This window comes from Mytilus galloprovincialis, chromosome 14, assembly GCF_965363235.1.
Source record: "Mytilus galloprovincialis chromosome 14, xbMytGall1.hap1.1, whole genome shotgun sequence".
Lineage (NCBI taxonomy): Eukaryota > Metazoa > Mollusca > Bivalvia > Mytilida > Mytilidae > Mytilus > Mytilus galloprovincialis.
In genome coordinates, this window is record NC_134851.1 from 56465376 (window position 1) to 56480344 (window position 14969).

Consider the following 14969-nt stretch of genomic DNA (forward strand, 5'->3'; position numbering starts at 1 on the left):
ACTTTAACCTGAAACTCCCACTTTCATTTTCTATGACCAGTGGACCGTGAAATTGGGGTCAAAAGTCTAATTTGGCTTTAAAATTAGAAAGATCATATTATAAGCAACAAGTATACTAAGTTTCAAGTTGATTGGACTTCAGCTTCATCAAAAACTACCTTGACCAAAAACTTTAACCTGAAGCGGGACAGACGGATGATCGGACGCACAGACGGACACACGAACGAACAGACGAACGAACAGACGAACGAACAGACGGACGCACATACCAAAAACATAATGCCCCTCTACTATCGTAGGTAGGGGATAAAACACGCAACAAGTTTACCATCCGGTCTTCACCAATAAAAAGTGTCTATAAAATTGAGAATGAAATGGGAAATGTGTCAAAGAAACAACAACTCTACTAAAGATCAGAAAACAGCATAAGGCCACCAATACAGCGAAAAAAATCCGGCACCCGATGTGTGACTTAGCTGGCCAATACAAATAAATGTGTACTACTTCCTTGATAATGGAAGTCAAACTTAACTCCGAAATATATAAATGAACTAAAGTTAAAAAATCATATAAGATTTACAAAGGCCGTGCATAGGCTCCTGGCAGGACAGGCGCAAAAATGCGGCGGGGTTAAACAATTTTTTGTGAGATCTCAACCCTTCCCTAATACCTCTAGCCAATTTAGAAAAACAAACACACATCAATACGCACAGTAAAACTCGGTTTATATGCATGCATTTATATATAAAGTGCCTAGAAAATCAACCTTACGATGTTAGAGTAGATTTGATACGTAACTTCCTCCCCGGCGCCGGGGCTGGAACCTGCACTTTTATTTCTAACTTCTACGACAACACCGCCTAGCATTGCGCAGAGACCTTATCCCCCTCCTCCAACGCTAGCTTATAAAAATAAGCTTTCGTTTCGGGAGGTGCTACCTTATGTCTAGCTTACGATCGTTAACATCTATATATGATCTGAGGGTTAATAGCAGAAAGATCTTGGCATTAAAAGCTAATTCCTGAATAGACATAACGCACTTATGATAATTTATTAGTTAAAATAATAACGTTTTACAAAGCTAGGCAAAATTTGAAATCGAATAGGTATTCAATCTATGGTTTTATTTTTAGTTGGGGAGGAGGAGAATGAAATTTGAAAAAAACGGCAGGACAGGAGTTTTAACCTTAAAAAAAATGAGGCAGGATGACAATTTAGGTAAAATAAAAAAAATCAGGATAAATAAAAAATGTAAGAAGGCAGGACCGAAAAGAATGTAAAATAAATAGGCAGAGTCAGAGATTACAACTAAAAAAAAAGACAGAACAAAATTTGTCATCCCCCATAAAAAAACAAACGAAAGCTTCTTAAGAATCCCAGATGTCCGCAACACAAACTGGATGCAAATTTGATACTGAGTGCAATTCGGGTACTGTGATGTTATAAAAATGACGAAATATAAATTTTACAAAACAAAAACAATTTTGACATTGAACCCTAAATAACTTTACAATCTTATTTTTTTAATCGTTAAAATGACCATTAGATAGGGTCAGCACTTTTCAAAATCACGACTACTAAACAATTATTTGCGTGTTTCATTTATTTATCAAAACATGTACGTCAATAACTAAACGTTTAGAAAAGAATATTCCATGGTTGATTTAATTATAACATGGACAGCCATCGGTGATATTTATTCAATTAACTTTTAGAGGTATCAATAAGGATTTTGTACCTATCATTAATTTCGTTTTCATTTAATAAAAACAGTAGACAGTGATACAATTTTTACTTAAAATCAATTCAAACTTATTATAAACACAAGAAGCTTAATTATAATTTTACGTGGTGTTATTCAACAAGCACATTTAAGAAGACTTAGGTTTAAATTAAACCCGTGATGATCCCCAAGACTATCTATAATATAAAAGATACCCAATACCCCGAATTCATTATAACGAAAAATCACTTTCAAAATGGAACTGTTAAAGTTCCTTTTCTATATTATTTTGATTGCTGCCTGTGCAGCACAGTGTCCGGATTCTGACGCAAATTTACTCAAATGGAGCGATCATGCTGGAACGTGGAGCGGCTCGGTAAATATTACTTACATCAAGAATTAAATAATTTTCTTGCATTTTACAATAAAACGACATTATAATAATTGGCCAATTTTATTTAGACTTCTTATAATATTTTTTCGATTTGATTCAGTTTGGAGCCTCCTCTTTGGGGTTTTGATAATGTGATTACATGGCCGTTTTCTATAGTGATTATTTGATTCAGTTTGGAGCCTCCTTTTGGGATTTTTGATCATGTGATCACATGGCCGTTTTCTTAGTGATTATTTGATTACCATACCAAATATTTAAGATCTGAGTTGAAAGTGGTGTCGTTTAATGTCTACAAAAAGTCCAAAACATCCTTATCAATCCAAAACCTTCGTCCGTTCGTCGTCGAGCACACATTAGAAGCTGTAATTATAATAAGTCCATTTTTATACTTGGTTTAACAAATATCTTTATCATATACTGGTTTTAAGGAAATTGCTAGCACTGCATGCCATTCTTCTCTGTCTTCTAATAGTCAGATATAGCTGCCATTCGGCAATCCTCGGTAGAATCCGCTACTCTATGAGGGTACGGAATCGGCCGAGTTGAGACGAATGTTATAGCTGATTATTTTAAATAAAATTTCCATATGTTTGGCATTGAAGCAACAAAAAGGAACACTTTCCTTAATTGATAGACCAAATTGATGGTCAATCGTTCATAGATAATACGTACTGTTTATGGGTTGGACATTTGAAAAGTTCAGAAATGTATTTGATACTATTTTCTTATTTTTTGTGAATTGCGACGGAATAGTTGCCGCAAAAATAAAACAAGAACTCACATTTTTTTGCATAATTGTATGCAGCATTTAATGAAAAAAAAAATACAATTAAGAAATAAGATGTGGTATAATTTCCAATGAAACAACTCTCCACAATAAATCAAATGACAGAACATAACATCTATAGGTCACCTTGTGACCTTCATCAATGAGTAAAACCTAAACCGAATAGTCAGCTATTAAAGGTCCTGAAAAGACCAATGTAAAACCGTTCAAACGAGAAAATTAACGGCCTAATATGTACAAAATAATGAACGAAAAACAAGCAAATACATAATGTGGCGGGGTTAAACTAGTTTGAAGGCGCAAACACTTCCCGCCCCCCTAAACATAGGATATTGATGTAACAGTACAAAAAAAGAACACACTTTGTTATTTTAAAATCGCAGTTACGGTTGCAATAGATTATGAATTAATAGTAATAACTATGAAAATACAAACTCGAAGCTGTAAATAACGATTGAAAATACTACAATTGTCCTGGTATAAAATTAACTAAGGAGAAATTTGTCTGACTTCTTTTCCTACAGATTTTTCTAAATATGTATAGGATTACACGTGTTGGATCATTAGAATCATTATAATTTTGACGATTTTCTAATTTTCACTGATAACTTATCCAAAAGGAAAATTTGTGTTATTTTGGATTCTCTATATAAAAACCAACATGTTTAGTCAACCTAACTAACTATATAATCGCAAGAATTATCCCTTTTATGAATGTGACCTACCGAATAAGACTATTTACCGGATTTGTTATCACATAAGCAACACGACGGGGGCCACATGTGGAGCAGGATCTGCTGACCCTTCCGGAGCACCTGAGATCACCCCTAGTTTTTGGTGGGGTTCGTGTTGTTTATTCTTTAGTTTTCTATGTCGTGTCATGTGTACTATTGTTTGTCTGGTTTTTTTTTCATTTTTAGCCATGTCGTTGTCAGTTTATTTTAGATTTATGAGTTTGACTGTCCCTTTGGTATCTTTCGTCCCTCTTTTAAAAAAAACGTAATTCCACATGTATATAGTACTACGTGTATCATATAAATTGCATTAGTTTATATTTTTGTTTTTGTTTAGTGCTTTCCAAATTTCCGTAAAATCATCGATTAACTAAGTTTAAGTTTTAAACTAATGTATAGTTCTTCATTACTAGATTGACAAACGCCTAGGTTTGCTTGCCATGAGTGCAAGATATCATGGATTCGATCCGCGTCGATCCCTGCAGGGTCGCATCGAAGACTTGAAACTTTAATTTGTTGTTTCTCTGTGTATCACACTCGACATTTAGGACCAAAGATAATAAGACTGGTCGGCTTTTAGTCTGAAAATTGTTCCTTTAGATTGTTTACCTTGTGAACTGGCTTTTAGTCAGAAAATTGTTCCTTTAGATTGTTTACCTTGTGAACTACCATGTTGAACAACCTGACTCGTCGATTATAGGTCTAGTACAAATAAAATGTAATATTAAGGAAATTTTAAAAGATATTATGTACATTTAATTTGATTAAAAAAACAAGTACATGTGAAAGTACGATAATATTTTTACAGTGAAAATCTGGTATCTAAACATTTGTTTTCTTTGCGATAAATATTTGAAAATGAAATTTAAAGTTCGTTTTTGTCATTTTAAAGTGGTTTAATAAAACATTAATGTGATATTACTCGAACGACTTAAATCTTTTATTACCTTTTTGACCGTTAGCTATTAGATTTTATTTATTTGTCTATTTCTAAAAATTAAACAACCACTTCGATAACGTTGGGAGATAACACGGGATTTGGAATCCAATCGAAATTTATTGTTGGGCTCCAGGCTACACTTTACAGACACTATCTAGGCTGTTTACAGGAATGTTTTGGAGCACAGTGCTTCATTGATATATATTAAAGATACTAAAATTAAAAATCATACAAGACTAACAAAGGTCAGAGGCTCCTGACTTGTTTTTTGAGATCTCAATCCTTCCAATTTATTCCTCTAGCCAATGAAGAAAAACAAACACACAGCAATACGCACAGTAAAACCCAGTTTAAAAGAAGTCCAAGTCCGATGTCAGAATAGGTAACAAAAGAAACTAAGCAAAATAGCAATGATACATAAATTAACAAAGGACTACTAGCAGTTACTGACATGCCAGTTCCAGACCCCAATTAAACTGATTGAAAGAGTATGTCTTCATCATATGCATATTATATAATATGTATTTATTTTTTTACTACAGCCTCCAACTGAAAATGACAACCTGACAATCACACAACCAATATTACTAGACGAACAGCCACCAACATTATACTCCATAGTCATCACAGCTACTGGTAAATTAGTCTGGGACCCAAACACTGAGGTCCACCTGAAGGTACATTGGGTCCAAGTAGACGGAGAACTTCACATCGGATCAGAGGATTGTCCATATCTGTCAAACACTCACATCACATTTCTAGGTAAGCAGATTGGGGATTGGGTTGTAATGGTGGGGGTGTCGTGGGGAAAGGGGGGGGTCGGAAATAATTCAAGTTGTTACAACTACACGTTTAATAGTACTAATATGACAATTAGATTCTAAGTTAGCAAAAAGTAAAATCACAAAAATACTGAACTCCGATGAAAATTCAAAACGGAAAGTCCGTAATCAAATGACAATATCAAATGAAAAAACACATCAAACGAATGGCCAACAACTGTCGTATTCCTTACTTGGTACAGGCATTTTTGGATGCAGAAAACGGTGGATTGATCCTGGTTTTATAGCGCTAAACCTCTTACTTGTATGACAGTAGCATCAAATTCCGTTATATTTACAACGATGCGTGAACTAAACAGACGTAATGGGTAAATTGTCAAAATAGGGGTACAACAGTCATCAGCGTGTCACAATCTCAATTAGAAAAAAACCCAACGCCAAGTTTAACAAAGGAGTACAAAAACATGAAAAATGCATCTATCAAATTTAACAACCACATTCATTGTTTACTTATAAATGTATTTTAAATCAACCCATAAAGGATTGAAATGTTAGAAGTCCTGTGACTAGTAAAGAGTCGCATGTTTGGCGTCAGAATGTAAACGTCACACAGGAAGATATATATAAAATAATTTTGTCGTTCAAAGTATTTTCAAACTCATAATAGAACAATAACATAATGGCGGAATGTTTGAAAATACAGTCACTTCATATGTACCGAAGAAATAGAAAGTCACACGTACAAAACACGCCAGCAAAAACGAAAGATAATACAAACAACACGTTGACGGGATGTATAAGTACCGAGCCACGTCAAATAGATATCACCGAAAACAGATCAAACAGTAAAAGTAATATTTATTATAGAACAATATAACACGTTATTAAAATGATAAACAACGTCAGTACGCAGAATCTTTACACCAAGACCATCTTGTATCATTTGTGAAGTTGATACGGAATATTTATCATCAAGGTCTTGGTACCTTCCGATAAACTTTTTTGAGTAAAAGGGCCAGATGCTACAATGAAAAAAAAAGTATTTCAGTCACTGCACGTTTCGTAGCAGTTCCAAGATGAAGGTTCTCTACTATGCAACATACTGGTACCTAAATCCCCCTTGTTGTTAGAAACAAAAAGACAAAAGACAGGGAACTATTATTATATCCCACAATAAGAGCGGTGTTCTTATTGCTACTATTTATTTTGAAAACAATTACAATCACTTCGACGATGACTAAACGATCTCTAATTCCAAAGAAAACGACAAAAAATATTTAACTTACACTAACTCAATTACCTCTCTTAATTATTGACCTTTAACCGTCAAAAAAACTTTTTAGTCAAAATAACAAGTGTTTTCATGTTTTAAGATGATTAAAAGGTTTTAATGATAATTAGTTATAATACAAATGCTAGTAATAAAATCATTGAGATAATAAGAAAGAACGTTATATCCTTTATATAAATTTGAAAAAGAAATAAGAAATATATCCTTTTAAACATGTTAAATAGATGTCTTTGATGACATGTATGTATTTGTGTGAGTATAAAATGTTGTAGTACTTTGTTTAATCTTATGTTTCATATTTATGTACGCTTTACTTATCTTATGGACCCCCCAGGAAGATAAATTTTGGTTAAATGATCATGAGTTAAATGGTATTTATCTACTTTAGACATTTGCTTTGGCCTTGGTGGCTAGATGGTTCAAGTACTTCATTTAATTTTCCACTAGCCTCTCAACACTTTAGTATGTGAGTACGAAACACACACATGACAGATGTGTACAACTTCGATCCTAAGTAACTAGGAATACCAGTTATCTTACCGAAGGTCGGTGTTCCAGGCGACTGGAATTCCTCCACTTATCGAAACTAGTCGCCACGATATAGCTATGAATACTGTACGTAATGGCATAAAACACCAAACAACCAATGAGGCCCCTCATGGGGGGGGGGTCCTAGTAATCACATAATCACCATTTTTTTGCCAATATAATCACATAATCATTAAATATTTGCTTATCTTTAGTAATCAAATAATCATAAACTAAAAATACAGTCCTAGGTAATCAAATAATCATGAAATATTTGGCTTAATAATCAAATAATCATTAAAAAAACGGCCAAGTAATCACATAATCAAAAACCCCATGAGGGCCCTCACCAATCAAGCATTAAATGAACATTTACAGGCTGATTTGATTTCATTGTAAGGACATTTGTTTTAGGGTGAATGTAAAAATTAAAATGACGTATGTATTATTATTTCCTTTTCTAATTAGTCGATAACCAATTAAGTTCATCCTTCTTCAATTAGCCAAGTATTGTTCAATAAAAGGGACACAAATAATTTGCTCCATATTGAGCAAACGGTAATGTGAATATTTCATTTTGTAAGACAGTTGATATTGATGTCCTCTTCGCGGTCCGCGTTTAAACTGTATCGATTTCGTTGAAAAACTAAACTAAAAATGAATACCACATATCTGAGAGGGTCACCTGACACTATATAAATAACACGTTGCTGATAGGGTGATAGAGCAGATTATTACCACGAGAAATCATTGTCAACCGCGACGAAGCTATATCACCCTCTCAGTTATGTGTTATTTAATTTACTAGTTTTATACTGAATGCCATATTCTTATTGTCATTCAAGCTTAAATAAAAAGTAATGTTCTCTTTAGTCGTTCACAAAATAACGTACGGTTACAGTTTTACAAAATTAAAAAAGTGTAACAAAAAGATTTTTTATTTCATTTAACATTTAAGTTGGTACCTAGACAACTCATAAGTGTGACCGAATGATAATGCATTGTCTCACTACGACGACATTGAACAATATCACCTTATTAAACCCGGTTTCATTTTTAAAGTTCTTTAAACTTTTCGACAAATTAATTGTTCACAAATTTTGAATACTTTTGAATTGTTTATTTCAGGAAATGTTGAAGAAAACAATCTGGGTGCCGGCGGAGATAAAGCATTGTTTGTAACTGCTGGTGGAACACTCGAAATTCACGGAAAACCAAAACTTTCCTGGACCAAATTTACGCAGACTGCTCCAAAGTTCAACACGGAGACAGACGTTATTGCCAGCCAAATAGTAAGTTAACTAAGAAAACATTCATGTACACTGATTAGAGAAACGAGATTGTTTGACCAAGTGGTCTGAGTAGTTCAACGATCGTACCACTTGTCTGTTTCCCCCTTTAGCCTGGGGTCCTGGCTAATTGTGACGCGCAGCTAGATTGGACCGGATGCCAGGCTTTTTCCCCTTAGGTTGTGAGTACCAATCCAGCACGTGACAGGTGCGCGCGACTCCTATCAGTTGTTCTTTAATATTGTTGAAAGTTGTATAACACTTTAAAAAAGTAGTATAACATCATAAAAAATCTTGTGATCGGGATATATCAGTTTTTTTTTTTTTTTGATATAACATTGTTCTTGTAATCTTCGGGAAATCGTGATACCGCTTCTAGGGCACTGATTCGGCTTTCCTCCACCAATAAAACCGAGTCGTACAAAATAGACAACAATGTTGAACTGCAATCAATCAATCAATCAATTGGTTAATTTGATTAATCTTGTTACAGGAAAATACTAATAAAAAAGGATTAGCTGTTTACAGTATCAACCCGACTACAGGAGAACTAGTTGACTCAGCTTTCTTCAACTTTTTGATTAATGGCAGAAAATATCCAAACCTCATAATTTCATTTGTAAACTTCTTGGATGGTAAGATTAATTATATAGAGCCTTTTGTTGCGTAAATTCTGATCTGATAAACACATAAAGTGTAATTTAATAAAAGTTTTAGTCCTGACGTGATTTTCTTTTCTCAGAAATTCTTGTTATTTAAAAAATTGTATTTTAACCAAAAAATTAAAAATCGATATTAGAATTTTAAACTTCTCATTAAACCCGGTCTGTTTAAACTCTTTAATATTTTCAACAATGGGTCTTTTTCATGTACATTTGTAAGAATTACTAATACGATCTCACAATGATTATTTTTGTCAGTTATTCGCAATTTGTCAGACGGCATTGCAAAATCCGTCAGTTAAATGTATTTGCGAATTAGATATATTATTTATAGAAACATTTTATTTTGAAATTCTTTGTCATTATAATCTAAATATACATATGGCCATATTTCATTTTTTTATTTGTGTAAACTGTATTTTGTATGTAAAATTGTAAAATACAGATATTCCCGATGGCAATATAGTTGGTATTGCAATACACAAAGACTTACCCCGTAGAGGAGACATCACTGGAGCACTTGAAGCAATTGAGATTTTAGCTGGACAAACAGATGGCACAAATCCGCTCAGGGACACTGAGGATGCAATGTATTCTCTTCTTACAACAAAAGGTAAAATGATATAAATTGTTTTTACATTAGTCATTTTGGGGCCCAGGTGTAAGCGAGTACTACATGTTGAAGGCTGTGATGTGACCTACTAGTATCTCATTAGCAATCATACCACATCTTTTTATATCTATTTAGTCATAAAGATATGAATATGATTGAGCAACAGGGACAACCTATAAAAGCTATCTCCAAATTACACTTATGTTCTGCTCACACCAAAATGTGAAACAATAAATCTGTTCAGGGATGCTTAGGATGATTATACCCTCTTATTTCAACAAAAGACAGAACAATAAATTTGATCAAGGAAACAAGTGATCCTATGTCTGATCTTCTTATGACTAAAGATGCTTACTTAGTACAACCAAAATTGTCTTTGTCAGAATGGAGTACACGAGCTTGATAGTGCGAACCAAGATATCGAGGATTGAAGTTGTTTTCTGAGTAAGATATTGTGATAAAAACATATATAAGAATAAGCACATTCTATTTATAGGCTCAACTGCCATGACGAAAGAGGTGTACCTACCGTTGAAGTCAGAAGGCAAAACTATTGCCGAAGCTTCAATGGTTGTTGCAGAATTCATCGTCGTTGTGACTAGTACATTTAATATGAAAATGAAAGGAAAGTCTAAAGCTGAAGTCTTGGTCGCAGTTGATTTGAAATACAGACCAATTTTGACTTTTATAGAAGATGTCAGCATATGGGAAACAGGTTAGTTCAATATAATGGTATTTGATGTGACTATCATGCAAGTGAGAGGTTTAGCGCTGTAAAACGAGGTCCTATCCACCATTTTCTACATTTGAAAATGCTTGTATCAAGTCAGAAATATGACAGTTGTCCATTCGTTTGATGCGTTTTTTCATTTGATATGTTTTATCATTTGATATTGCCATTTGATTTGGGACTTCCCTTTTTGAATTTTCCTCATAATTCAGCATTTTTGTGATTTTAATTTTTAAATCATAATTATATAACAGTTGAGTAGAAAATAATTTTGCAGCTGTCTCACATTTCGCATTGTTTTGTTATCCATGTGGTATTGAAGGCTTATTACACGATATACGCTTATTTTCCTTTCATTTTTGATGGCCTTGCGGTGATCTTAAGTAGTAAACATCCATATCCTAGACCTTAAGTTGTTAGTTATCTAACTAGCTATTACACGTTATGTGACATTTCACTTATCTTGTATCCATGGAAACTAAATTTCAATTTAATAATTACTTATAGCAAACAAGTAAAAAATCAGTTCACTTTTAAGATTTTTAAGGTTTTTGTATTGGTTCCTTATATCCTGTTCCATAAACGAAACAATTGTTATATTTGAGCATGATGTGTAGGATTTTAAAAGTATATCTTAAATTTCAATTATATTTTAATATATTAAAAATCGATTTGAAATATTTTCATACCTTTTACATTGTACCCTCGATTTTGTCTCTTTTTCGACAATTAAAGAAGAAATGTTTTTCATCTTCTGTTATTTTTCATAGGAGATACTGTCGTTATTGCATCTACCGACTATGACTGGAAGCAGGCTGAAGACAAAACAGTAATTGAATGTCCGTCCTGTAGTAATAACGAAATACGGGTGTCAAGTAAGTATATGTAATAATTAAGCTCATGTGACCACACATAGACACACCCACAGTTGAATGTTCATCCTGTAATGATAACGAGCTATGGGTATCGGGTAAGTATCTTTACTAATTAAACTCATGTGACCACACATAGACACACCCACAATTGTATCCTGATTATTACAGATAATGACATTATAGCTAAACTAAATTCCCTTTATGAACAGATGTGTAACGTTATGTTTTACTATTGATTGTTATTCTATATTTTCGGTATTTATTGATGGTATTGTTAGGTTGTTTTTTATTCTCTTTTGGTAAATTAATAAACTAAATTAAAAAAATAGATTTCAACTGTATCATGATTAAGAATACTAATTAAGCGAAGTGATATATTGAACTCTTTTCGCGGATAAAACATTGCGATAGTTGTTTGGTTGTATGAATGATCGCCGGGGATTGACAACAACATGAACAAGTGCATTTCATTGATACATTCACGAAGATGGACATGGAAGAAAATAACATTGATTGGTTTTCTTAATTCATTCATTTATCAATAAAAGTTGACGGAGAGCATTAAGATATTCGTAGTATTTCATCATGTATTGTTTTGCAGGTCCATTGAAGTTCACTCACTATGGAGAAATCTACAAAAATGTTGATATGAGAGGCGAAGTCGGACTATTAACCAGAAACATTTTGTTCGACACTGAAGATGCCGAAGGATCAACTACATATGGTGGAAATCTTAAGGTTAGTATATCACTGTGTAAACACAGTGTGAAAAGAAAAATACCAAAAAACACCGAACTTGGAGGATAATTCAAAACACAATTCCCTAATCAAATGGAAAAATCAAAAGCTCAAAAACATCAAACGAATGGATACCAACTGTCATATTCCTGAATTATTATATACACTTTCTTAAATTATATATCGCCAGGAAATCAGCTAACGGAAAAGGGTACCTGTTTGTGTAAACATGTGCAAACTCCATGCAGTGATCGTTTCCGTTCCAGAACTATTTTCCTTTACTCCATCAATTTAGTACTGACCTGAACTTGAACTTCCGGGGTGTTTGCTGTTTGTGGTCTCAGCATACTATCTATAATGTAGCAATAAATTACCTAACGCTTATTTGAGACAACACTTTTCTTTCTGCGTTTACTTTGTAGATATAGCTTTAATCAATGTATAGTTTCACACTTTTAAATTTTCAATCCATACTGAATGGTAGAAGAATGGGTTAGAACCAATCTCCAAACGACCAATGTTTCTGTAATTCGTATTTGTAAAAGTCGAATAACTGCCATTTTGTTTTTTTTTCTTCACATTTGTAGAGCTTTATATTGCGATACTGAAAGGTTTTACAAGCGTTCATATGTAAAATTCCATTACACTTCACTCTACATTCAGGTACTGAAAGGATTTAAAAGTGTTTATATTGAAAATTCCATTACAATTAACTCTATATTTAGGTACTGAAAGGATTCAAAAGCGTTCATATTGAAAATGCAGAATTTAATGATCTTGGTCAACAAGAAGTGTTAGGTACGTAAAAATAATCTCAGAATAGCCCTTTTTAAATGTTTCGATTACATTATATATAGCTTGCAGTTAAGCAAGTCACATTATAGAAACCTCTGTTTTCTACATTTTGCAAGATCATTGCGGGAAATTGCTTTGAAAACGAAGATCAGATAAACTAAGACAATAGTAGTTTACCGACATTCAAATAATGTAGATCGATTAAAACAAAACAAATCATAGAATATAACAAACTCTGAAGGAATGTTATGGACTCAAACAACTCATTAAAGATACCTAGGTTATGATTGTGTACACCAAATATGATTTTCGTCTACAACAGACTCATTGTTAACGCTTTAAATAAGAATAGTTGAACTGCAAAACAAAGCACGAAGTTGAACAGTATTGATGGCTTCCAAAACCGTGTTGAAAATGATGACTTTAACTTCAACACTTGGAAATTGGGGATTTTAGCTTCTTCATAAACAGCACCCCTCTATCAAGGAAATCAAGAAAGGACCGTAATAACGTATTAACTGCGTGATAAATACTCTATATACATGCGCTGTTGGAATGGAAAATTCATAATTTGCGATAGATCCGTCCAATTATATTCACCTTACTTTGAAATATTTTTTTTGTCCATTTTGTTTTATCAGCTTTTCAAATACTTTGGACTCGGGCATCACCGAAGAGACACGAGTGTCGAAATGTGCATCTGGTGCAGTAAAATATGCACTATTGATGTTATCATATTATTGTCATTCATACCACATCTCATTAACTTTATATTTATTAATTTTATATATGTTATTCATACATACAGGCAGATACCCAATTCATTTCCACATGTGTGAGGATGTTGATGAGAATGAAGCTACTCGGCCATGGATCAAACACAACTCTATCCATCATTCTAACAGCAGATGTGTTACTATACACGGAACACATGGTCTTATTGTAAGAACGGTTATTGGTTATGTCAGAAAAAAAGTATAACTATACACCAAACTCCAATGCAAAGTCGAAAAGTGGAAGTCCTTGAAAACTGATAAAATTATACGAAACAACGGAACAAGTGAATGATAAAGTGTGTGTTGAAATCTATATCCCCTTTTTCATATAATATCAATATATTGAATATCAATAATGTGGTCATTTTTATAAATTTCCCGTTTTCAAAAGTTTGAATAATTCGAAAAACTAAGGAATTTCTTATCCCAGGCATAGATTACCATAGCCGTATTTGGCACAACTTTTTGGAATTTTGGATCCTCAATGCTCTTCAACTTTGTACTTGTTTGGCTTTATAAATATTTTGATAAGAGCGTCACTGATGAGTCTTATGTAGACGAAACGCGCGTCTGGCGTACTAAATTAGAATCCTGGTACCTTTGATAACTCTTTCGTAAAGCAAGGATGAGTGTTTCAATTATAAATCATGCAAAACTGTTGTAGCACGGGGTTAACTCAAAGTGTTTGGTTCGCATGCATTGGTTATTAAATATTTTTTTAATTTTGTACTCCGAACGCTCGTTTATCCACAAAAGACTCACCAGTGACGGTCAATAAAAAAGTTTCATGGCCACTTGATATTTTCTAAACAGTTAATTAATAAATATGATCAACATAGAAATGCTGACAAATAGACAGGTGATACATCGGTATGGAAACGTCCACCAGCAATTTATTGGGGAAGGAAAATGGTCGATTATACTTGAACATGGTCCTGAATTAATATATCGTTAATATCAACTAATGCAAAAGAACAATGTGTAAGATTAAAAAAAGAATAGATATGAATAGTTTTTGCTATAAAATTAATGTCAGCTTTATCTAAATGACGTCAAAATTACTACAAATTTCAAATAAAAAATAGAAAAAAAAACAGCAAAGAAGAACAAAAGTCTACAAAACAATGAATTGAAAACTACAAGACAGAAATGAAATCGAATGCACCGGGAGCAATGCAATACTCCGTTTACAAGTGCCATTTAGTACTCTAAATACACTCGGAATATCACAATAGTAATTGGTATCGATGATAAACTCAACATAAATAACAGACTTAAATTTCGGTATGCTAAATGCCAATTTTAACTTTAA

General features: G+C 33.2%; 2 protein-coding genes across 2 annotated transcripts in view; one reads left to right on the forward strand and one right to left on the reverse strand.

Moving 5' to 3' along the window:
- Window positions 1-14969, reverse strand: part of LOC143059511 (uncharacterized) — a 162689-nt gene that overhangs the window by 15446 nt on the left and 132274 nt on the right. The gene's annotated exons all lie outside the window — the stretch shown is intronic.
- Window positions 1942-13862, forward strand: LOC143058119 (cell surface hyaluronidase CEMIP2-like). Its single transcript, XM_076231581.1, has 10 exons — window positions 1942-2099; window positions 5121-5340; window positions 8308-8471; window positions 8962-9103; window positions 9576-9743; window positions 10240-10458; window positions 11244-11348; window positions 11950-12086; window positions 12812-12884; window positions 13690-13862. The coding sequence occupies exons 1-10, from the start codon at window positions 1980-1982 to the stop codon at window positions 13860-13862; spliced, it is 1521 nt and encodes a 506-aa protein (XP_076087696.1). The 5' UTR covers window positions 1942-1979.